General features: G+C 28.6%; 1 protein-coding gene across 1 annotated transcript in view; it reads left to right on the forward strand.

The window, feature by feature from the left end:
• Nucleotides 1-23,456, forward strand: part of DIP-epsilon (Dpr-interacting protein epsilon) — a 791,100-nt gene extending 767,644 nt beyond the window's left edge. Inside the window, exons 8-9 of the mRNA XM_073965144.1 lie at nucleotides 22,625-22,759; nucleotides 23,173-23,456. Coding sequence (XP_073821245.1) covers nucleotides 22,625-22,759; nucleotides 23,173-23,456 — 419 coding nt within the window. The remainder of the gene's footprint in view (nucleotides 1-22,624; nucleotides 22,760-23,172) is intronic.
• The last annotated feature ends 1,405 nt before the right edge of the window (nucleotides 23,457-24,861 follow it).

The raw sequence follows: 24,861 nt of genomic DNA on the forward strand, positions 1-24,861 counted from the left end.
TTCTTTTAAAAAATCCACGATTATTGAAAAATATTCTTTTAAAAAATCCACGATTATTGAAAAATATTCTTTTAAAAAATCCACGATTATTGAAAAATATTCTTTTAAAAAATCCACGATTATTGAAAAATATTCTTTTAAAAAATCCACGATTATTGAAAAATATTCTTTTAAAAAATCCACGATTATTGAAAAATATTCTTTTAAAAAATCCACGATTATTGAAAAATATTCTTTTAAAAAATCCACGATTATTGAAAAATATTCTTTTAAAAAATCCACGATTATTGAAAAATATTCTTTTAAAAAATCCACGATTATTGAAAAATATTCTTTTTAAAAATCCACGATTATTGAAAAATATTCTTTTAAAAAATCCACGATTATTGAAAAATATTCTTTTAAAAAATCCACGATTATTGAAAAATATTCTTTTAAAAAATCCACGATTATTGAAAAATATTCTTTTAAAAAATCCACGATTATTGAAAAATATTCTTTAAAAAATCCACGATTATTGAAAAATATTCTTTTAAAAATCCACGATTATTGAAAAATATTCTTTTAAAAAATCCACGATTATTGAAAATATTCTTTTAAAAAATCCACGATTATTGAAAAATATTCTTTTAAAAAATCCACGATTATTGAAAAATATTCTTTTAAAAAATCCACGATTATTGAAAATATTCTTTTAAAAATCACGATTATTGAAAAATATTCTTTAAAAATCCACGATTATTGTATTCTTTTAAAAAATCCACGATTATTGAAAAATATTCTTTTAAAAAATCCACGATTATTGAAAAATATTCTTTTAAAAAATCCACGATTATTGAAAAATATTCTTTTAAAAAATCCACGATTATTGAAAAATATTCTTTTAAAAAATCCACGATTATTGAAAAATATTCTTTTAAAAATCCACGATTATTGAAAAATATTCTTTTAAAAAATCCACGATTATTGAAAAATATTCTTTTAAAAAATCCACGATTATTGAAAAATATTCTTTTAAAAAATCCACGATTATTGAAAAATATTCTTTTAAAAAATCCACGATTATTGAAAAATATTCTTTTAAAAAATCCACGATTATTGAAAAATATTCTTTTAAAAAATCCACGATTATTGAAAAATATTCTTTTAAAAAATCCACGATTATTGAAAAATATTCTTTTAAAAAATCCACGATTATTGAAAAATATTCTTTTAAAAAATCCACGATTATTGAAAAATATTCTTTTAAAAAATCCACGATTATTGAAAAATATTCTTTTAAAAAATCCACGATTATTGAAAAATATTCTTTTAAAAAATCCACGATTATTGAAAAATATTCTTTTAAAAAATCCACGATTATTGAAAAATATTCTTTTAAAAAATCCACGATTATTGAAAAATATTCTTTTAAAAAATCCACGATTATTGAAAAATATTCTTTTAAAAAATCCACGATTATTGAAAAATATTCTTTTAAAAAATCCACGATTATTGAAAATATTCTTTTAAAAAATCCACGATTATTGAAAAATATTCTTTTAAAAAATCCACGATTATTGAAAAATATTCTTTTAAAAAATCCACGATTATTGAAAAATATTCTTTTAAAAAATCCACGATTATTGAAAAATATTCTTTTAAAAAATCCACGATTATTGAAAAATATTCTTTTAAAAAATCCACGATTATTGAAAAATATTCTTTTAAAAAAATCCACGATTATTGAAAAATATTCTTTTAAAAAATCCACGATTATTGAAAAATATTCTTTTAAAAAATCCACGATTATTGAAAAATATTCTTTTAAAAAATCCACGATTATTGAAAAATATTCTTTTAAAAATCCACGATTATTGAAAAATATTCTTTTAAAAAATCCACGATTATTGAAAAATATTCTTTTAAAAAATCCACGATTATTGAAAAATATTCTTTTAAAAAATCCACGATTATTGAAAAATATTCTTTTAAAAAAATCCACGATTATTGAAAAAATATTCTTTTAAAAAATCCACGATTATTGAAAAATATTCTTTTAAAAAATCCACGATTATTGAAAAATATTCTTTTAAAAAATCCACGATTATTGAAAAATATTCTTTTAAAAAATCCACGATTATTGAAAAATATTCTTTTAAAAAATCCACGATTATTGAAAAATATTCTTTTAAAAAATCCACGATTATTGAAAAATATTCTTTTAAAAAATCCACGATTATTGAAAAATATTCTTTTAAAAAATCCACGATTATTGAAAAATATTCTTTTAAAAAATCCACGATTATTGAAAAATATTCTTTTAAAAATCCACGATTATTGAAAAATATTCTTTTAAAAAATCCACGATTATTGAAAAATATTCTTTTAAAAAATCCACGATTATTGAAAAATATTCTTTTAAAAAATCCACGATTATTGAAAAATATTCTTTTAAAAAATCCACGATTATTGAAAAATATTCTTTTAAAAAATCCACGATTATTGAAAAATATTCTTTTAAAAAATCCACGATTATTGAAAAATATTCTTTTAAAAAATCCACGATTATTGAAAAATATTCTTTTAAAAAATCCACGATTATTGAAAAATATTCTTTTAAAAAATCCACGATTATTGAAAAATATTCTTTTAAAAAATCCACGATTATTGAAAAATATTCTTTTAAAAAATCCACGATTATTGAAAAATATTCTTTTAAAAAATCCACGATTATTGAAAAATATTCTTTTAAAAAATCCACGATTATTGAAAAATATTCTTTTAAAAAATCCACGATTATTGAAAAATATTCTTTTAAAAAATCCACGATTATTGAAAAATATTCTTTTAAAAAATCCACGATTATTGAAAAATATTCTTTTAAAAATCCACGATTATTGAAAAATATTCTTTTAAAAAATCCACGATTATTGAAAAATATTCTTTTAAAAAATCCACGATTATTGAAAAATATTCTTTTAAAAAATCCACGATTATTGAAAAATATTCTTTTAAAAAATCCACGATTATTGAAAAATATTCTTTTAAAAAATCCACGATTATTGAAAAATATTTTTTTAAAAAATCCACGATTATTGAAAAATATTCTTTTAAAAAATCCACGATTATTGAAAAATATTCTTTTAAAAAATCCACGATTATTGAAAAATATTCTTTTAAAAAATCCACGATTATTGAAAAATATTTTTTTAAAAAATCCACGATTATTGAAAAATATTCTTTTAAAAAATCCACGATTATTGAAAAATATTCTTTTAAAAATCCACGATTATTGAAAAATATTCTTTTAAAAAATCCACGATTATTGAAAAATATTCTTTTAAAAAATCCACGATTATTGAAAAATATTCTTTTAAAAAATCCACGATTATTGAAAAATATTCTTTTAAAAAATCCACGATTATTGAAAAATATTCTTTTAAAAAATGCACGATTATTGAAAAATATTCTTTTAAAAAATCCACGATTATTGAAAAATATTCTTTTAAAAAATCCACGATTATTGAAAAATATTCTTTTAAAAAATCCACGATTATTGAAAAATATTCTTTTAAAAAATCCACGATTATTGAAAAATATTCTTTTAAAAAATCCACGATTATTGAAAAATATTCTTTTAAAAAATCCACGATTATTGAAAAATATTCTTTTAAAAAATCCACGATTATTGAAAAATATTCTTTTAAAAAATCCACGATTATTGAAAAATATTCTTTTAAAAAATCCACGATTATTGAAAAATATTCTTTTAAAAAATCCACGATTATTGAAAAATATTCTTTTAAAAAATCCACGATTATTGAAAATATTCTTTTAAAAAATCCACGATTATTGAAAAATATTCTTTTAAAAAATGCACGATTATTGAAAAATATTCTTTAAAAAATGCACGATTATTGAAAAATATTCTTTTAAAAAATCCACGATTATTGAAAATATTCTTTTAAAAAATGCACGATTATTGAAAAATATTCTTTTAAAAAATCCACGATTATTGAAAAATATTCTTTTAAAAAATGCACGATTATTGAAAAATATTCTTTTAAAAAATCCACGATTATTGAAAAATATTCTTTTAAAAAATCCACGATTATTGAAAAATATTCTTTTAAAAAATCCACGATTATTGAAAAATATTCTTTTAAAAAATCCACGATTATTGAAAAATATTCTTTTAAAAAATCCACGATTATTGAAAAATATTCTTTTAAAAAATCCACGATTATTGAAAAATATTCTTTTAAAAAATCCACGATTATTGAAAAATATTCTTTTAAAAAATCCACGATTATTGAAAAATATTCTTTTAAAAATCCACGATTATTGAAAAATATTCTTTTAAAAAATCCACGATTATTGAAAAATATTCTTTTAAAAAATCCACGATTATTGAAAATATTCTTTTAAAAAATCCACGATTATTGAAAAATATTCTTTTAAAAAATCCACGATTATTGAAAAATATTCTTTTAAAAAATCCACGATTATTGAAAAATATTCTTTTAAAAAATCCACGATTATTGAAAAATATTCTTTTAAAAAATCCACGATTATTGAAAAATATTCTTTTAAAAAATCCACGATTATTGAAAAATATTCTTTTAAAAAATCCACGATTATTGAAAAATATTCTTTTAAAAAATCCACGATTATTGAAAAATATTCTTTTAAAAAATCCACGATTATTGAAAAATATTCTTTTAAAAAATCCACTGATTATTGAAAAATATTCTTTTAAAAAATCCACGATTATTGAAAAATATTCTTTTAAAAAATCCACGATTATTGAAAAATATTCTTTTAAAAAATCCACGATTATTGAAAAATATTCTTTTAAAAAATCCACGATTATTGAAAAATATTCTTTTAAAAAATCCACGATTATTGAAAAATATTCTTTTAAAAAATCCACGATTATTAAAAAACAATCTTTAAAAATCCACGATTATTAAAAAACATTCTTTAAGAAATGCACGATTATTAAAAAACATTATTTAAAAAATCCACGATTATTAAAAAATATTCTTTAAAAAATCCACGATTATTAAAAAACAATCTTTAAAAATCCACGATTATTAAAAAACATTCTTTAAAAATCACCGATTATTAAAAAAAAAACATTCTTTAAAAAATCCACGTTTAATTAAAAAGTTCTAAATTCTTTAAAAAATCTATGTTTATTTAGCACAAAATTCATTAAAAAAACCACGTGTATTTAGAACAAAATTCTAGGTTTGTTTAAAAGTTCTTAAAAAAAATCCAAGTTTATTAGCACAAAATTCATTAAAAATCCTCGTTTGTTTAAAAATTCTTTAAAAAATCCAAGTTTATTTAGCACAAAATTCTTTAAAAAATCCACGTGTATTTAGAAGAAAAGTCTTTAAAAAACTTCACGTTTATTTAGAACAAATTTCTTCAAAAATCCACGATTATTTTGAACAAAAATCTTTATAAAATCCACGTTTAATCAGAACAAAAATCTTTAAAAAATCCACATTTAATCAAAACACAAATCTTTAAAAAATCCACATTTAATCAGAACATAAATCTTTAAAAAAATCCACGTTTGACTAGAACAAAAATCTTTAAAAAACCCACGTTTAACTAGAACAAAATTCTTTAAAAAATTCTCGATTATTTGGAACAAAAATCTTTATAAAATCCACGTTTATTTAGAACAAAAATCTTTAAAAAATCCTAGTATATTTAGAACAAAAATCTTTATAAAATCCACGTTTATTTAGAACAAAAATCTTTAAAAAATCCACGTTTATTTTGAACAAACTTCTTTAAAAAATCCATGTTTATTTAGAACAAAAATCTTTAAAAAATCCACGTTTATTTAGAACAAAAATCTTTAAAAAATCCACGTTTATTTAGAACAAAAATCTTTAAAAAATCCACGTTTATTTAGAACAAAAATCTTTAAAAAAATCCACGTTTATTTTAAACAAAATTCTTTAAAACATCCATGATTATATAAAATATTCTTTTAAAACTCCACGATTAGTTAGAACAAAATTTAAAAAAATACACATTTTGTAAAAAAAAAATTACTTAAAAAAGTCGTTAACAAAATAGCTTTTATTTATAAAAAAAATAATTTAAAAAAAAATAAAAAAAACGATTATTTATAAAAATTTGTAAAAATCCACGTCTATTTACAAGAAAAATTAAAAAAATCCACGTTTATTTATATATATTTTTTTAAATCCAAATCATTTATAAAAAAGTTATTAAAAAAAATTATTAACAAAATCTATAAAAAATCTATAAAAAATTTTTAAAAAATTCATTTAAAAGTCCACGTTTATTTATAAAAAATTCATTTAAAAGTCCACGTTTATTTATAAAAAATTCTATAAAAAGTCAACGATATTTTAAAAATTCTTAAAAAAATACACGCTTAATTGAAAAAATGCAAAACCTCTTCAAAAATACACAGCTATAAAAAAAAATTCTTTAAAAAATCAACGTTTATTAAAAAATATTATTTTACAAATCCACGTTTATTAAAACAAATCTTTAACACTTCAATATTTTTAAAAATTTATTTTTATATTTTTAAAATTAATATTTTTAAAATTATTTAACAAATCTACATTTATTACAATAAATTGCTTAATAAATCCACATTTATTAAAAATTTCGTTAAAAAATCCACGTTTATTAAAAAAATCTTTAACAAGTCCACCTTAATTGAAAAATAAAATCCACGCTTATTTAAAAAAATCTTTAAAATTCCACGTTTATTGAAAAAATCTACTTTTACTGGCTAATTTGAAAATAAAAAAATACACATGATTGTTACGTCAGGCGGATCCTAAATCTGAAGACTGCTGGTCTTGTTCAACTTCATTTCCTACATAGCCCTGAACTCAAATCTTCATCGGCTTTACCTTAAAAAATATTCTTCACATTATCGATTACAAAGTAACATTACACCCTAATAAATAATAAAAATAAATTAAGTAAGAAATATAGGCAAACTTATTTTGGTTGACAGTTGAGAAATTGTTTCTCCATTCAAGCGTATCTTCACAGAAACGTGTCAGCATCATAATTTGCCAGAAGGCATAACAGATAAATACGGAATAAAGATTTATTTTGAGAAATGTCAACAAACGAAAACGAAACGTTAATAATTTTAATTAAATCCGATGTATGTAAGTGGACCACCTGGAACAAAAAAATCACATGAATCATTTAAATAAATTCCAATGAATGAATATGTGAGTCATGAGAGTGGGTTGTAATCGTGAGTTGGGTCAACTAATCAGAAGCTCGTCAAGACGTATTACGACAGTGATGACGTTGTTTTAAGATGGGTGGTAATTTACAAAAGCTGGATGTTTTGTTTTGGTTAAAACTGAAACGTGATCGTGAGACATTGGCCGATTTGTTTCGGAATTTAAAAATAAAATCTGTGAGTTTGAGGCTTAATTAACCCTTTCGGTGATTCTATGCCATATGGCATAACCAGTTTTTGAAGCCCGTTTTAAGGCAAAATACTTATGGGCACTCTTTTTTAATAATTTTGTATTTTTCCCTGAAGTGTTATTTAAAAATAATTCGACAAAAATTTTTGATTGGTGGACCCTATACATTGTTATGTCTCAAAGAGCAAGCGCTCCTCGTTCGATTTAAAAATTGCATGAAAATACCATCTTATAATTTTATATATTTTACTAGCAGACCCCAGTCCGCGTTGCTGGCCCGTCGTAATGTGTTTTAATTCAAAAGTAGATATTTTCTACCTCACTTCTTCGGTCCATTGTCAAACCGAGAAGGATTTTAAATTTATCAACAGATTTTGTCTGTAAACTTTCTTTTCTCTTACGGACTTTGTCGGATTTTCGCCAATTTGTGCCTTTTAGGTCCATGTCACTGTCTTTATCCTAAAGCGATCTAATAATAAAAGTTAAAAAATTGATTAAATCGAATTTCTCCCGCTTATGTAGACCTATATGTTTTAGCTTTTCATGGCTGATGAACCGTTGAACCTCACCATTTAAGTACATTTGTAAATATATAGTTTTTCTTGATCGGGGGACAACCACCGTTGTCTCGAAAACTAATTTGCAACCTGATGCACTCATAAGTTTAACAAATACACCGATTATAAAATAATAGGCCCCGAAATTCGTCTATAAAGATATAGCATTTTGGACCACGGGACATTCCTGAATATTTTCTGAAAATTAGGTTCAGTAGTTTTGGAAAAATAATGTTTTGAAAAGAGTGGGCGTGGTCATCAGTTTTCAAGATAATATATTAAAAAAAGTGGGCCTGGTCCGGTCCTAGGGTGCACACAACTTCATTGCCTACCAAAATGTATGCTGAAACCGATATAATCATAAGTTTGGCTTATACATATAGCGTTTAAAGAAAGGCATGGGGAAGGTTCCCCACATAACAACGGCAAACATTGAGCTTTTGCTGCAAATTTTATGGAAATCCCTTCAGTAGTATTGGAGTTATGACATACTAAAAAAACAGGCTTGGTCGGGCCTATAGGCCCCAAAGAAGTACCTAGATTGTAGATTAATCCGTAAATTTTTATTCCGATACATACATAATTTTTGCAAATATAACGTTTTTTTTTAAAAAATATCGCATAGGGGAGGTGCCCCGCCCCCTCTGGAATTCAATAAAATATATAACCTGTTTTCGGGGGCGTGGTAAACTTTTCTTTCCAAACCTAGGTTGGGTTATGACAGCATTTGATTTTTATTCATAAAGGTAAGGCGTTTTTTTAAATATGCCCTCTTCAAAATTCAAGAAAATATGCCTGTACATTCCCTGATATTTTCACGAATATCGGTTCGGTAGTTTTGTAGATGTAACATATTTTAAAAAGTGGGTATGGTCAAGTCTGTGGTTCCTAAAAAAGTGGGTAAGGTCGGAGACTCAACCACAATTGTCTCGCAAATTAACTTCCAAATAGATACATTCGTAATTATTGTAAATATAACATTTTTAAAAAAGTAGGGTATAGGAGAAGTTCCCCGCCCTTTCCGAAATTCAACTGAATTTGTAGCCTATTTTAAGCGGGCACCATCTCTGTACATTCCCTGGCAGTTTCAGGAAAGTCGGTTCAGTAGTTTTTGTAGAAATGATAAAAAGAGAAAATTGAAAAAAGTGGGCGTAAAAGTGGGCATGGTCAAATTTTCTTTGCATAAAAACCCAGGTCGAAAATCGGTCCAGCCGTTCTCAACTGATGCCATTACCAACGAACGATATTTGATTTTTATTTATAAAGATTTAAAAGTTTAGACAAATCTCGATTTTCTTGAAAATCCCCTGTAGATAAACCCTAATTAGAAAGTGAGCGTGGTCGGATCTTAAGTCACAAAATAAGTACGTAAGGTTGGAGAAACAATCGCCATTGGCTCGCAAATAAATTCCCAAACCGATACATTCGTATTTGTTGCAAATATTGCATTTTTACAAAAATAGGGCATAGGGGAGGTACCCGCCCGATCCGAAAGTCAAAAAATATGTAGCCTATTTTTATCGGGGACCAACCCTGTACATTCGCTGAAAGTTTCAGGAAAATTGATTTAGTAGTTTCGTAGATATAACATATTTAAAAAAGTGGTCGTTGTCCAGTCTTAATGACCCAAATAAGCACGCAAGGTCGGAGACACAATCGCCATTGACTCGGAAATTAATTTTCAAGGCGATACATTTGTAATTGTTGCAAATATTGCATTTTTACAAAAGTAGGGCATAGGGGAGGTACCCCGCCCGATCCGAAATTCAACCAAATATGTAGCCTATTTCAACCGGGGGCCATCACTCTACGTTCCCTGCAAATTTCAGGAAAATCTATTGAGTAGTTCCATAGATATAACATATTTATAAAAGTGGGCGGAAAAGTGGGCGTGGCCAATTTTTCTTTGCATAAAAACCTAAACTGGACTATGACTAACATTTCCACAAAAAATTATCCAAATCGGTCTAGCCGTTTTCAACTGATTCAATTACCAACAAACGACAATTGAGTTTTATATATAAAGATTAACAAAAATATTTTTTTGGTTAACTTTTTGTATTTAATTTAGTAGATAATCATTGCCTTAATAATTAAAACGAAAAAAAGATCCGAAATATAGTTCAATGGAGCTGCCAGATTTTTTATATTTCATACTATGCCATATGGCATAGATTTTTCCCAACGGAAATATTTCACTTTGTTTGACTCCCAGATCCTCTATTGTAAAACCCCTAGATCTTCTATAAGAAGACCTCCAGATCTTGTATAAGTAGACCTCCAGGTCTTCTATTCGAAGACTTCCAGGTATTCTATAAGGAAACCTCCAGATCCACCATAGGAAAACCTCCAGATGATGTATAACAATTCTTGCAGACCCTAGCTTTTCTATAAGAAGACCCTAGGTTTTCTATAAGAAGACCCTAGGTTTTCTATAAGAAGACCCTAGGTCTTCTATAAGAGGCTTTACATTTTCTAAAAGAAGACCTCCAGATATTCTATAAGAAGACCTTCTATGTGAAGCCCCCCAATTCTTCTAATAGTAGACCTCCAGATATTCTATGAAAAACCTTCATGTCTTCTATAAGTATACCTCCCGGTCTTCAATGAAAAGAGCTTATGCTTTTCTATAAGAAGGGCCCCTGCTCTTCTATGAGAAGACCATCTGGTTTTTTATAAGAAGGTCTCCTGCTCTTCTATGAGCAGACCTCCTTCTCTTCTATGAGATGACGTCCTGCTCTTCTATGAGCAGACCTCCTGCTCTTATATAAGAAGAACTCCTTCTCTTCTATAAGACTACCTCCTGCCCTTCTATATACAAACGTCCTTCTCTTCTACGAGAAGACGCCCTGCTCTTCTATGAGCAGACCTCCTGCTCTTGTATAAGAAGTCCTCCTTCTCTTCTATAAGAAGACCTCCTGCCCTTCTATATGCAAACGTCCTGCTCTTATATGAAAAGACGTCCTGCTCTTCTATCAGAAGACGTCCTGCCCTTCTATAAGCAAACGTCCTGCTCTTCTATAAGAAGACCTCTTCCTCTTCTATAAGGCCTCCTGGTCTTCTATAAGATGAAATTTAATTAAAAACTTGAATTTTTTAGTTTTGTTTTTTTTTTTTCCTTTAAATACATTCTATGCCATATGGCATAGTGTCCAAAAACCACTTTTCCAAACAAAATGTTAAAAAATTAGTTTTGATTATTTATATAGTGGGCTTAAGTATATATAAAATTGGAAAAATATATTTTTCAGATCAAAAACAAAAAAGAAGCACCGAAAGGGTTAATTTAGTTTCTTAATTCCTTAATCATTACTATTATTAGTATTTTCACTTTTATTAAAATCAAATTATTACATTTTAAAATGTTTGGGCGAAAATGTTAGTTTAAAAGTTCTTTGAAATGATTAGGAAACTGTTCCTAAAAATCATGAACAACAAATTCGACCAATGAATTTTCCTTTAAATTAAACTGCAAAACATTTTTCCTCTCCATATCAGAAAAACGCACACACATGACAAATTTCCACATATATTTTTGTTTTATTGGCAAACAAATTGCATCGTCGTAGAACAAAACTTAAATGTCGCCAATAACATCTAAACTTTTTCTTCTATCATTGAAAACATCCGTTGTTAGCTATCGCCATGAATTTCTGCTACCGTACTCTTGCTCGCTTCGTCTCACTATTCAGCAATTTTTAAAGTTTTATGCGTTGTGTTATGAATTATTACTACTGTTCAAAGTTCAATTCGCTAGCAATAGCTCGCAAGCAAAGGTAGGGTTGTAAAAGTGAAAAGTTTTTTTTTTTCAATTTTATTTGTTCGAGAAATTCATTGCACATGGGTAAACTGCAAAGCCATAAATAAATATTTTTTATTGTTTAGTAAAAAAAATTTTGAGTTTTGTGTTTATGTAGAAGATCAGATTTAAAGTTTAAAATAATATTTTTGAGAATTCAGGAGTGCTGAAGATTGAAAAAAGCAGATATACTAAATCACGCAACATAAAAATCCCAACAGTGTAGGATTCTTAAAATTCAATCCTATCGAACCAGTCTGTGCACTACAGATTTATCGCAAATGAGATGGCGTTGGGTAACTAATAATTGTTCTGGTGTTATAGTGAGATATAATGGATACGACCCCCCCTAACTATTAATTTTTAGGATAGATGTTTATTGTCTAGTGAGGTGCAACGACATAAGAGGGAATCCGTAGACCAGCAGGTTGGAATAGCATTCATAAACAGTAATAGTAGCAGATTCCACAAACATCTATTGTGTAAATGCGGAGTATATTCCTCATCTATAGCATTCGAAGAACATCAGCCATCTCGAGAAACCACAGCATTTTTGGCTCAACTACTTTCGAGATGGTGCAGCCATCCCAACTCATAATACACAGTGCAAAACTTCGGCTCAACATGCGTTATAGGCCCCCACGTCACACTGCACCTATTCAACAGTCCGGCCAAACTTACTCAACTTACTACACGCTTCGCGGATACAACCAGGGGACAGCGCCGTTTGAAAAACTGTTCTTAACAAAAATTTACGTTTGAAAAAAATGTTCCTTAAAAAATCCACGTTAGAAAAAAAATTCTTTAAAAAATTCACGTTTGAAAAATGTTTTTAAAAAATCCACGTTAGAAAAAAAGTTCTTTAAAAAATTCAGGTTTAAAAAATGTTTTTAAAAAATCCACGTTTGGAAAAAGATCCTTTAAAAATCCATGTTAGAAAATTTTTTTAAAAAATCCTCGTTTGAAAAGGTTAGAAAAAATTTCTTTAAAAAATTCCCGTTAGAAAAATGTTTTTAAAAAATCCACGTTTGGAAAAAGATCCTTTAAAAAATCCAAGTTAGAACATTTTTTTTTAAAAAATCCACGTTTGAAAAAAATTTCTTAAAAAAACTTCTTAAAAAATTATGTTTAAAAAAAATTCTTAAAACAACGTACGTTTGAAATTTTTTTTTTTTTTTAAATGTTCTTAACAAAAATTTACGTTTGAAAAAATGTTCCTTAAAAAATCCACGTTAGAAAAAAAAAATTCTTTAAAAAATTCACGTTTGAAAAATGTTTTTAAAAAAATCCACGTTAGAAAAAAAATTCTTTAAAAAATTCAGGTTTAAAAAATGTTTTTAAAAAATCCACGTTTGGAAAAAGATCCTTTAAAAACCATGTTAGAACATTTTTTTTAAAAAATCCTCGTTTGAAAAGGTTAGAAAAAATTTCTTTAAAAAATTCCCGTTAGAAAAATGTTTTTAAAAAATCCACGTTTGGAAAAAGATCCTTTAAAAAATCCAAGTTAGAACATTTTTTTTAAGAAATCCACGTTTGAAAAAAATTTCTTTGAAATATCCACGTTAGAAAATTTTTTTAAAAAATCCACGTTTGAAAAAAAATTTCTTTGAAAAATCCACGTTAGAAAAAAATTTCTTTGAAATATCCACGTTAGAAAAATTTTTTAAAAAATCCACGTCCGAAAAAAATTTCTTTGAAAAATCCACGTTAGAAAAAAATTTCTTTGAAAAATCCACTTTCGAAAAAAATTTCTTTGAAAAATCCACGTTCGAAAAAAATTTCTTTAAAAAATCCACGTTCGAAAAACATTTCTTTAAAAAATCCACATTCGAAAAAAATAGCTTTTGAAAAATTCACGTTAGAAAAATTTCTCTAAAAAATTCACGTTAGAAAAAAAAAATTCTTTGAAAAATCCACGTTAGAAAAATTTCTTTAAAAAATCCACGTTGGAAAAAATATTTTCTTTAAAAAATCCACGATTGAAAACATATTTTCTTTAAAAAATCCACTATGATTTATTATTCTTAATTTATTTATTACACCCTCCACCATATGGAGGGTATAATTAAATTTGTCATTCCGTTTGTAACACATGGAAATATTCGTCGGAGACCATATAAAGTATATACATATATTATTGATCAGCATAAAATTCTATGTTGATTTGACCATGTCCGTCTGTCCGTCCGTGCGTCTGTCTGTTGAAATCAAGATACAGCTCGCAATTTTAAAGATAGTATATATAGTTTAAAGAAAGTATTGAAAATGGGATATATCGGTCCACGTTTTGATATAGCCCCCATAGAACGGTACCTCCCGATTTTCGGTATTTTTAAGGTTTTATCTTCATTATCCTTTCAAAATGGCTGAAATTTGGTACGTAGTCTTCTTTAGGGGTATAAAACTTTCCCCCAGAATTTTATCGGTATCGGTCCACACCTTCATATAGCCCCCATAGAACGGTACCTCCCGATTTTCGGTATTTTGAACGTTGTGGCCTCAATATTCCACCGAAATGGCTGAAATTTGGTATTTAGACTTTGTTGGGGGTACTCAAACTTCCGCCCTAAATTTTTTGGTATAGGTTCATGCCTTCATATAGCCCCCATGGAAAGGTACCTCCCGATTTTTCGTATTTTGAAGGTTGTGTCTCCAATATTCCACCAAAATGGCTGAAATTTGGTATTTAGTCTTTAATGTGATATAAAACTGTTCGCCAGAAATATGTCTGTACAGGTCCACGCTTTTATATTGCCCCATTTCTGACTAAAATTCGTCGGTATAGGTCCACGTTTCGATATAGCCCCCATAGAACGGTACCTCCCGATTTTCGTAATACAGAAGATTGTGACGTCAATATCCAACCGAAATGGCTGAAATTCGTTATTTCGTCTTCCAAGAGTTATAAAATATTCTAGAAGAGTATTATCAGTATATGTCCACGTCTTCCTATATCCCTATAGAAGCGTACTTCTTGATTTTCGGTATTTTTTAAGTTTAAGCCACATTCTCTTACCGAAATATAGGAAGTTTGGAATTTAGTCTTCTTTGAGCCTAAAAACTTTCCGTCAGAAATTTGTCGGTATAGATCGACGTTTTGAAATAGCCTCACATTGTTTTACCGAAATTGCTGAAATTTAGTATTAAGTCTTCTTCATACACGAAAGGAAACTAATTATTCCATTTTACTTCAATACAACTTGGTGGAGGGTATAACAAGTTCGGCCCGGCCGAACTTAACGCCGTTCTTACTTGTTTATTTCAAATATTTGTTATAATAAAAAATTACAATAAAATTACATAAAAAATAGCATTTGCATCTAAGGCTACCAGCTAATAGAAAATCCACGTTACAAAAAAATACACGTTAGAAAAAAATTCTTTGAAAAATCCACGTTAGAATAATTTCTTTAAAAAAATCACGTTAGAACAATTTCTTTAAAAATCCACGTTTAAAAAGATATCTTTAAAAAATCCACGTTAGAATAATTTCTTTAAAAAAATCATGTTAGAACAATTTCTTTAAAAATCCACGTTTGAAAAAATATCTTTAAAAAATCCACGTTTGAAATAAATTCTTAAAAAAAAAAACAAATTTGAAAAAATAAATTATTTAAAAAACTAGCAAATGCCCGCTACTTCGTATGCGGAATATATAATCAATATTTAATGCGGGAATGGTGAATGCTGGAGATTCTGTTGTACTAAGACCTATTTTTATTACCAATATTTTTTTCGATTGTAGCCAGAATTTACAAAAAAAAATCTGCCGTATCGCATCCCTACACAACTACCATATTTTTTATTTCGAATTTTCAAAACTACGTATCATCTTGCAAATTTCAGATTTGACTCCTGGTTCTAACCCTTCCAACATATATTCTAACCCCAATTCACTATTTAGTACTTTTTGTATAAATAAGTACGAATTTGAAAAGCCTCCTCCCTACCTCCACTCTAAACACCAATTGCTAATCTAATGCCAAATTTCAAAATTCCAGTTCTACCCCTTACAAAATCACAAATTGTACAAAATTCTATACCATATAGCAAATACCAAAAGGTACCAAATTTTGTACCATTTAGCACTTTTCGTACACGATTTTCCAAAATGTACTTTCATATCTATCCGTTCACCTAAACCCAATTTATAGCCAATGTAGTTCCATTTAGCACTTTTCCATAAGTACGAATTTCCAAAACTACCTCAATCCTACATTCCAACAGTAATCTGTTCACGCAAATAGAAATAGTAGCGAATTCTGTACCATTTAGTACTGCTTCGTGCACGTTAGTACGATTTTCCAAAGCTACCTCTATATCTCAATTCTATATTCCAACAGTAATCTTAATTCCATATTTCAGGATTTCAGCTCTTCAAATCCAAATCATACTAAGCTCACTACCATTTAGGACTTTTCGATCTTTGGTACATCTTTCTTACTCTTCATCAGTGACCCCAATTCCAAATTTCAGGATTCCAACTCTATCCGTTCACCCAAATCCAAATTGTACTAAATTTAGTACCATTAAGAACTTTTCGTGCACTGATGTATAGTTCGAATTTCCAAAAACCTTTTCTTGTTACTATCCACCAGTTACCCTAATTTCAAATTTCAGGATTCCAGCTCTATCCGTTCACCCAAATCCAAATTGTACTAAATTTAGTATCATTTAGTACTTTTCGTACCCTTATAGTTCGAATTTACAAAAACTTTCATTGTTATTCTTCATCAGTGACCCTCATTGCAAATGTTTGTATTCCAGCTCTATCCGTTCACCCAAATCCAAATTGTACTATATTTAGTACCATTTAGTACTTTTTATATACTTTTAATTCGAATTTCAAAAACCTTTCTTTTTTACTCTCCATCAGTGATCCTCATTCCAAATTTTAGGATTCCAGCTCTATCCGTTCACCCAAATCCAAATTGTACTAAATTTAGTACCATTTAGTACTTTTCGTGCACTTATAGTTCGAATTTCTAAAAACTTTTCTTTGTTACTCTCCATCAGTGACCCTCATTACAAATTTCAGGATTCCAGCTCAATCCGTTCACCCAAATCCAAATTGTACTAAATTTAGTACCATTTAGTACTTTTCGTACCCCTATAGTTTGAATTTACAAAAACCTTTCATTGTTACTCTTCATCAGTGACCCTCATTCCAAATGTCTGTATTCCAGCTCAATCTGTTCACCCAAATCAAAATTGTACTAAATTTAGTACCATTTAGTACTTTTCGTACGCTTATAGTTCGAATTTCCAAAAACCTTTCTTTGTTACTCTTCATCAGTGACCCTCATTCCAATTGTTTTTATTCCAGCTCTATCCGTTCACCCAAACTCAAATTGCACAAAATTTAGTACAATTTATTACTTTTCGTACACTTATAGTTCGAATTCCAAAAACCTATAATTTTTACTCTTCATCAGTGATCCTCATTCCAAATTCCAGGAATCCGGCTCTATCCGTTCACCCAAATCTAAATATTACTAAATTTAGTACCATTTAGTACTTTTCGTGCATTTATAGTTCGAATTTCTAAAAACCTTTCTTTGTTACTCTCCACCAGTGACCCTAATTCCAAATTCCAGGATTCCAGCTCTATCCGTTCACCCAAATCCAAATTGTACTAAATTTAGTACCATTTAGTACTTTTCGTACCCCTATATTTCGAATTTACAAAAACCTTTCATTGTTACTCTTCATCAGTGACCCTCATTCCAAATGTCTGTATTCCAGCTCAATCTGTTCACCCAAATCAAAATTGTACTAAGTTTAGTACCATTTAGTACTTTTCGTACCCTTCTAGTTCGATTTTCCAAAAACCTATCATTGTTACTCTTCATCAGTGACCCTCATTCCAAATGTTTGTATTCCAGCTCTATCCGTTCACCCAAATCCAAATTGTACTAAATTTAGTACCATTTAGTACTTTTCATGTACTTATAGTTCGCATTTCTAAAAACTTTTCTTTGTTACTCTCCATTAGTGACCCTCATTACAAATTTCAGGATTCCAGCTCAATCCGTTCACCGAAATCCAAATTGTACTAAATTTGGTACCATTTAGAACTTTTCGTGCACTTATAGTTCGGATTTCCAAAAAATTTTCTTTGTTATTCTCCACCACTGACCATAATTTCAAATTTCAGGATTCTAGCTCTATCCGTTCACCCAAATCCAAATTGTACTAAATTTAGTACCATTTAGTACTTTTCGTACACTTATAGTTCGAATTCCAAAAAACTTTCATTTTTACTCTTCATCAGTGATCCTCATTCCAAATTTCAGGATTCCAGCTCTATCCGTTCACCCAAATCCAAATTGTACTAAATTTAGTACCATTTAGTACTTTTCGTGCACTTATAGTTCGAATTTCTAAAAACTTTTATTTGTTACTCTCCATCAGTGACCCTCATTACAAATTTCAGGATTCCAGCTCAATCCGTTCACCCAAATCCAAATTGTACTAAATTTAGTGCCATTTAGTACTTTTCGTACCCCTATAGTTCGAATTTACAAAAACCTTTTATTGTAACTCTTCATCAGTGACCCTCATTCCAAATGTCTGTATTCCAGCTCAATCTGTTCATCCAAATCAAAATTGTACTAAATTTAGTACCATTTAGTACTTTTCGTACCCTTATAGTTCGAATTTCCAAAAACCTTTCTTTGTTACTCTTCATCAGTGACCATCATTCCAAATGTTTGTATTCCAGCTCTATCCGTTCACTCAAATCCAAATTGTACTAAATTTAGTACCATTTAGTACTTTTCGTACCCTTGTAGTTCGAATTTCCAAAAACCCTTTGGTACATCTTTCTAACTCTCCATCAGTTACCCTCATTCCGAATTTCAGAATTCTAGCTCTTCCCGTTTGCCTAATACCAAGGGTACCATATTTAGTACCTTTTAGTACTTTTCGTACACTTCTAGGTCGAATTTCCAAAAACCCAGCCTTATCTCACCCCTACACACCAACAGCAACCTACACCCAAAATTTCAGGTTTCTAGCTTCAGCCGTTTCGTCTGGGCGTTGATGAATCAGTCAGTCAGTCAGTCAGTCAGTCACTCACCTCACTACTCTTTTATATATATAGATTCACGTTTGAAAAATTTAATTATTTAAAAAATTTACGTTTGAAAAATTTAATTATTTAAAAAATCCACGTTTGAAAAAAAATCTTTAAAAAATCCAAGTTAAGAAAAAAAAATTCTTTATAAATCTACGTTTAAAAAAATCTTTAAAATGTCCACATTTGAAAAAGTTCTTTAAAAAATCCACATTTGAAAAAAATTCTTTAAAAAATCCACGTTTAAAAAAATTCTTTAAAAAATCCTCGTTTGAAAAATATTCTTAAAAAATCCAAGTTTGAGAGAAAAATTCTTTAAAAAATCCAAGCATGAAACAAATTCTTTAAAAAATCCACGTTAAAAAAAATCTTTAAATATCCACGTTTGAAAAAAATTCTTTAAAAAATCCTCGCTTGAAAAATATTCTTAAAAAATCCAAATTTGAATCCGCGTTTAAAAAATCCGCGTTCAGAAAAATTTCTTTAAAAAAATCACGTTAGAAAAATTTCTTTGAAAAATTCACGTTTGAAAAAAAAATTCTTTAAAAAATCCATATATAAACAAGTGAGCAAAGGCTATAGTCGGGACGGGGCCGACCATGTGATGCCCTACACCACTACCCCTGTGCATAAGTTCTCACTGGTAAACATTTCTATTAGGGAATATAATCCGACACCAAACATAATATGCCTCTTTCTCTATGGGACCCCCATAAGCAACCAAAATTTCGTGACCATCCGATCAAAATTACGACCTGTAGCGTGATTGCAAAAATGGAAGAATTGGATGTATTACCGACTATTGTGATACCTTCCTTGTTTTACCACCTTCGCCAACCTACTTTACACCAATGTAAAGGTTATATTTTTATCTTCCATTGACAGGCTTTGCCGTTGGCATACCCCTACTAGAAGCCGATATATTCACAAAGAATAAAACTTTGAATTTGTCTCCACATGAGTTTTTCCCCATTCCGACCCCTAAATATTATTCGACTATCACCAAAATCAATAGGCTTCTTCCTCTGTGGGGCCCCATTTTCCCCTAAAATTTTGTCACTATCCCATCAAAATTCCAACTTGTAGCGTGACTATAAAAAATGGAAAAATTGGGTATATTACTGAATTTTGCAATATCTCGGTTTGCTCACTTACGCCAACATAGTTTGCATCAATATAAACGAGATCTTTTCTTCTTCCATTGACGGGTATTCCTTTTGGAATACTCCAACCAGAAGCGGAGATATTCGCATAAGAAAAAAACGTTGACTTTTCTCCACATAAGCTTTTCGCTTATTCCGACTCCTGAATATTATCCGACCATCACCAAACTAAATAGGCTTCGTCCTCTGTGGGACCCGCATCAACAAAAAATTTGTGACGATCCGATCAAAAGTGTGACCTGTAGTGTGATTACAAACAAATCAGAAAATGGAATGAATTACCGACTATTGCGATATCTCTGTTGTTTGACCACCTATGACAACCTACTTTACATCGTTGTAAAGGTGATATTTTCTACTTTCCTCGCCAGGTTTTGCTTTAGATATACCTCTTAAAGAAACAGAGATATTGGCTTTGATATAAAACGTTGACCTTTCTCCAAATAAGTTTTTGCTCATTCTGACCCCTGAATATTATCCGACCATTATCAAAATCAATAGGCTTCTTTCTATTTGGGACCCCCATTAACCCCCAAAATTTCGTGACGATCCGATCAAAATTGCGACCTGTAGCGTGATTACAATAAAATCGGAAAATGGGATGCATTATCGAATATTGTCATATCTCTTCTATTTGACCACCTACGACAACCTACCTTACATCGTTGTAAAGGTGATATTTTCTACTTTTCTGCCAGGTTTTGCTTTTGATATACCTCTTAAAGAGACAGAGATATTGGCTTTGAAATAAAATGTTGATTTTTCTCCAATTAAGTGTTTGCCCATTCCGACCCCTAAATATTATCCGACCGTCACCAAAATCAATAGGCTTCTTCATCTGTGAGACCCCCATTAACCCTCAAATTCTAGTGACGATCCGATCAAAATTGCGACCTGTAGCGTGATTTCCAAAAAAATAGAAAAATAGGATGTATTACCGACGATTGCGATATCTCCGTTATTTGGTTACCTACGCCGACCTAGTTTGCATCATTGTAAAGACGGGATCTTCTTCTTTTATAGACAGGCTTTGTTTTTGGAAAATTTTCAACCAAAGCTGTGATATTCGTCAATATAATTAAAATCGCAAAAGCGAAAATTGGGGTTTTATTTGCTACTATTGTGATATCTTCGTTGTTTGATCACCTACGATCACCTACCTTACATCATTTGAAAGGTGATTTTTTCTACTTTCATTGTCGGGTTTTGCTTTTGGTATACCCCATATAGAAGCTGAGATATTCGCTTTGGAAAAAAACGTTGTCATTTTATCCACCTAAGTTTTTTGCCCTTTCCGACCCCTAAATATTATCCGACCATCACCAAAATCAATAGGCTTCTTCCCCTCCGGGACCCCCATCAACATGCAAAATTTCGTGACGATCCGATCAAAATTGCGACCTGTAGCGTGATTACAAGGTTTAGATGGACAGACGGACAGACGGACAGACGGACAGACGGACGGACGGACGGACGGACGGACGGACACACATAGCCAGATCGACTCAGCTCGTCGAGACATTCATTTTGGTATATATAAGTATGGGTCTACGACCATTATTTCGATGCGTTACAAACTTTTTGGCCAAAACCAACTTATAATACCCTCCCCACATAGTGGTGTAGGGTATAAAAATTCACGTTTGAAAAAAATTCTTTAAAAAATCCATATATAAAAAATCCACGTTTGAAAACAATTCTTTAAAAAACTCCACGTTTTTGAAGGCAATTCTTTAAAAAGTCCACGCTTGAAAAAAATTCTTTAAAAATCCACGTTTGAAAAAAATTCTTTAAGATTCCACGTATAAAAAATAAATCTTTAAAAAATCCACCTATAAAAAAATACTTTAAAAAAATCAAGTATGAAAAACAAATTGTTAATGACATCTACGTTGGAAAAAATCCTTAAAAATCTAACTATGAAATAACTTTTTAAAAAATCCACGTGTGAAAAAAGTTTAAAAAAGAACTTTTGACTTAAAATATTCTTTAACAAAATCCACATTTAAAATAAATATCTTTTAAAAATCTTTAAAAGACGCGTTTAGTTTTGAAGCTGAAAAAGTATTCTTTTAATCCACATTCCACATTTTTGTAGGTCGTTAAAACAAATATTCTTTAAAAAAATTCGTTGGTCGTTGGAAAATATTCTTAAAAAAGTTCACGTTTATGATGGTTGTTTGAGAAATATTTAAAAATCAACGTTTTTGTAGATCGTTGAAAAACTATTAAAAAATTAAATTATAAAAAATATTAAAAATTTAATGATTTAAAAAATCTCCAGAAATCCAATTTTTAGGCATTTAAAGTTATATAAGTAATATAAGTAATATTATAAGTAATATTAGTAAAAAATATTAAATATTTAATATTTATTTCTCCTTAAGTATTTTTTTTATTTCCCTTTGGACATTCACTTGTTAATTTTAAAGGGTTGTTTATTATTTGTTAAAAATTTGTCCTGCAATAAAATTTATGTTAATATTCTAACCACCCACCTCCATTAAGTGAAAAATAATTTTTACCCTACAAAATGCATTTGTACATTTGTTTTATTCTTGTTCCTTTCTTTCACCCCTTTTTAGTGTCGAGTCCACCAACCACATTGCCGCCACCTACAACTACCACATTGGCCACTACCACAACAACGACAATGAATGAATTCGACATGCTCTACAATGGCATTGAGCCAACAAATTCGGTGATTGTTATCGATAAATGTAAGTTTCCGACAATAAAGTTTGTTTGTTTTTTTGCTGCTTCCATATTGAAGCTATTTTTCAGCCAAAACAGATGAACACACACCCATACATTTTATAAAAAGTGAAACCCACTTTACGGACAGACCCACAAAAAAATTTGTCATGCCCTTTGGCATACTTGAAAAAGCCATGTTAATAAAAACCCCAACATTTTGTTGGGGAAGGGAGGAAATTGTCCACTATCAAAAAAAATCGAATGTAAAAACATCAACGCACAACAGCCAGCATATTGAAAAGTTTGATGGCAATAAAATTAGGTTTCCTCTCTTCCAGCAAATTTTTTGTGGGTTTGTTAAAATATATCTATTTTCATATCCGCTTTCATGTTGTTCTTTTGTCTCTCTCTCCCCTTTCTACATGCCAACCAACAGTGGGTATTAAATATCAATCAAATTTAAATGAAATTGATAAATCTGAACAAAAACTGATGGGAGAAACACCAAAGGGTTACGATTGGTCAAAGGATAAACAATCCTCGGCCACAAGATTAACGAGTTTGTTCCTCAGTTGGCCAGCAGCAGGCTCGGTACATCATCATCATCGTCGTCATCCATCTGCATGTCATCACCATCATCATCAGCAGCTGTATGTCAGTTGCGGTTATTTGGCTTTAATACTGATGCTGAGGTCGTTATGGTCTTTAATGGAAACGTAAGTTTTATATAATTTTATTAAATTACCAACACTTTGATAAATCCATATACATATACATACATGAATAATATTAAAAAAAAAAAAACAAAATGCAAAGGAATATACATATAGAGAATAAAAGAAATGAAGGAGAGAAAAAATATTAAAAATATATAACTAGTGTTAAATTAAAATTATAGATACATATATAAGTTAAAAAAATATAAAATTAATTTAAACATTACACTGTGCTACACAACTACGAAGCTGATTTTTTTCATAAAATATATATGTTTTTTATAAAATCAAAAAAAAAATATATATTTTTTTAAAAATCCATAAAGAAAATAAATCGATAGATAATATGTTTTCTAAAAATTTTTGAAAAAAAAAAATATTTTTCTAAAAAATAAATATTTTTTTTAAATCAGCTTTTATTGGTCTAAAAGTCCTTGGAAAAATATTCTTTAAAAAATCCACGTTTATTGGTCTAAAAGTCCTTGGAAAAATATTCTTTAAAAAATCCACGTTTATTGACCTAAAGGTCCTTGGAAAAATATTCTTTAAAAAATCCACGTTATTGACCAAAAGGTCCTTGGAAAAATATTCTTTAAAAAATCCACGTTTATTGATCTAAAGGTCCTTGGAAAAATATTCTTTAAAAAATCCACGTTTATTGGTCTAAAGGTCCTTGGAAAAATATTCTTTAAAAAATTCACGTTTATTGATCTAAAGGTCCTTGGAAAAATATTCTTTAAAAAATCCACGTTTATTGGTCTAAAGGTCCTTGGAAAAATATTCTTTAAAAAATCCACGTTTATTGGTCTAAAGGTCCTTGGAAAAATATTCTTTAAAAAATCCACGTTTATTGGTCTAAAGGTCCTTGGAAAAATATTCTTTAAAAAATCCACGTTTATTGGTCTAAAGGTCCTTGGAAAAATATTCTTTAAAAAATCCACGTTTATTGGTCTAAAGGTCCTTGGGAAATATTCTTTAAAAAATCCACGTTTATTGGTCTAAAGGTCCTTGGAAAAATATTCTTTAAAAAATCCACGTTTATTGATCTAAAGGTCCTTGGAAAAATATTCTTTAAAAAATCCACGTTTATTGGTCGTTTATTGAAAAATATTCTTTAAAAAAATCCACGTTTATTGAAAAATATTCTTTAAAAAAATCCACGTTTATTGAAAAATATTCTTTAAAAAAATCCACGTTTATTGAAAAATATTCTTTAAAAAAATCCACGTTTATTGAAAAATATTCTTTAAAAAAATCCACGTTTATTGAAAAATATTCTTTAAAAAAATCCACGATTATTGAAAAATATTTTTTAAAAAATCCACGATTATTGAAAACTATTTTTTTAAAAATCCACATTTATTGAAATATATTCTTTAAAAAAATCCACGTTTATTAAAAAATATTTT

This window comes from Musca autumnalis, unplaced genomic scaffold, assembly GCF_047663935.1.
Source record: "Musca autumnalis isolate F117 unplaced genomic scaffold, ASM4766393v1 scaffold_2, whole genome shotgun sequence".
In the NCBI taxonomy this organism is placed as follows: Eukaryota; Metazoa; Arthropoda; class Insecta; order Diptera; family Muscidae; genus Musca; species Musca autumnalis.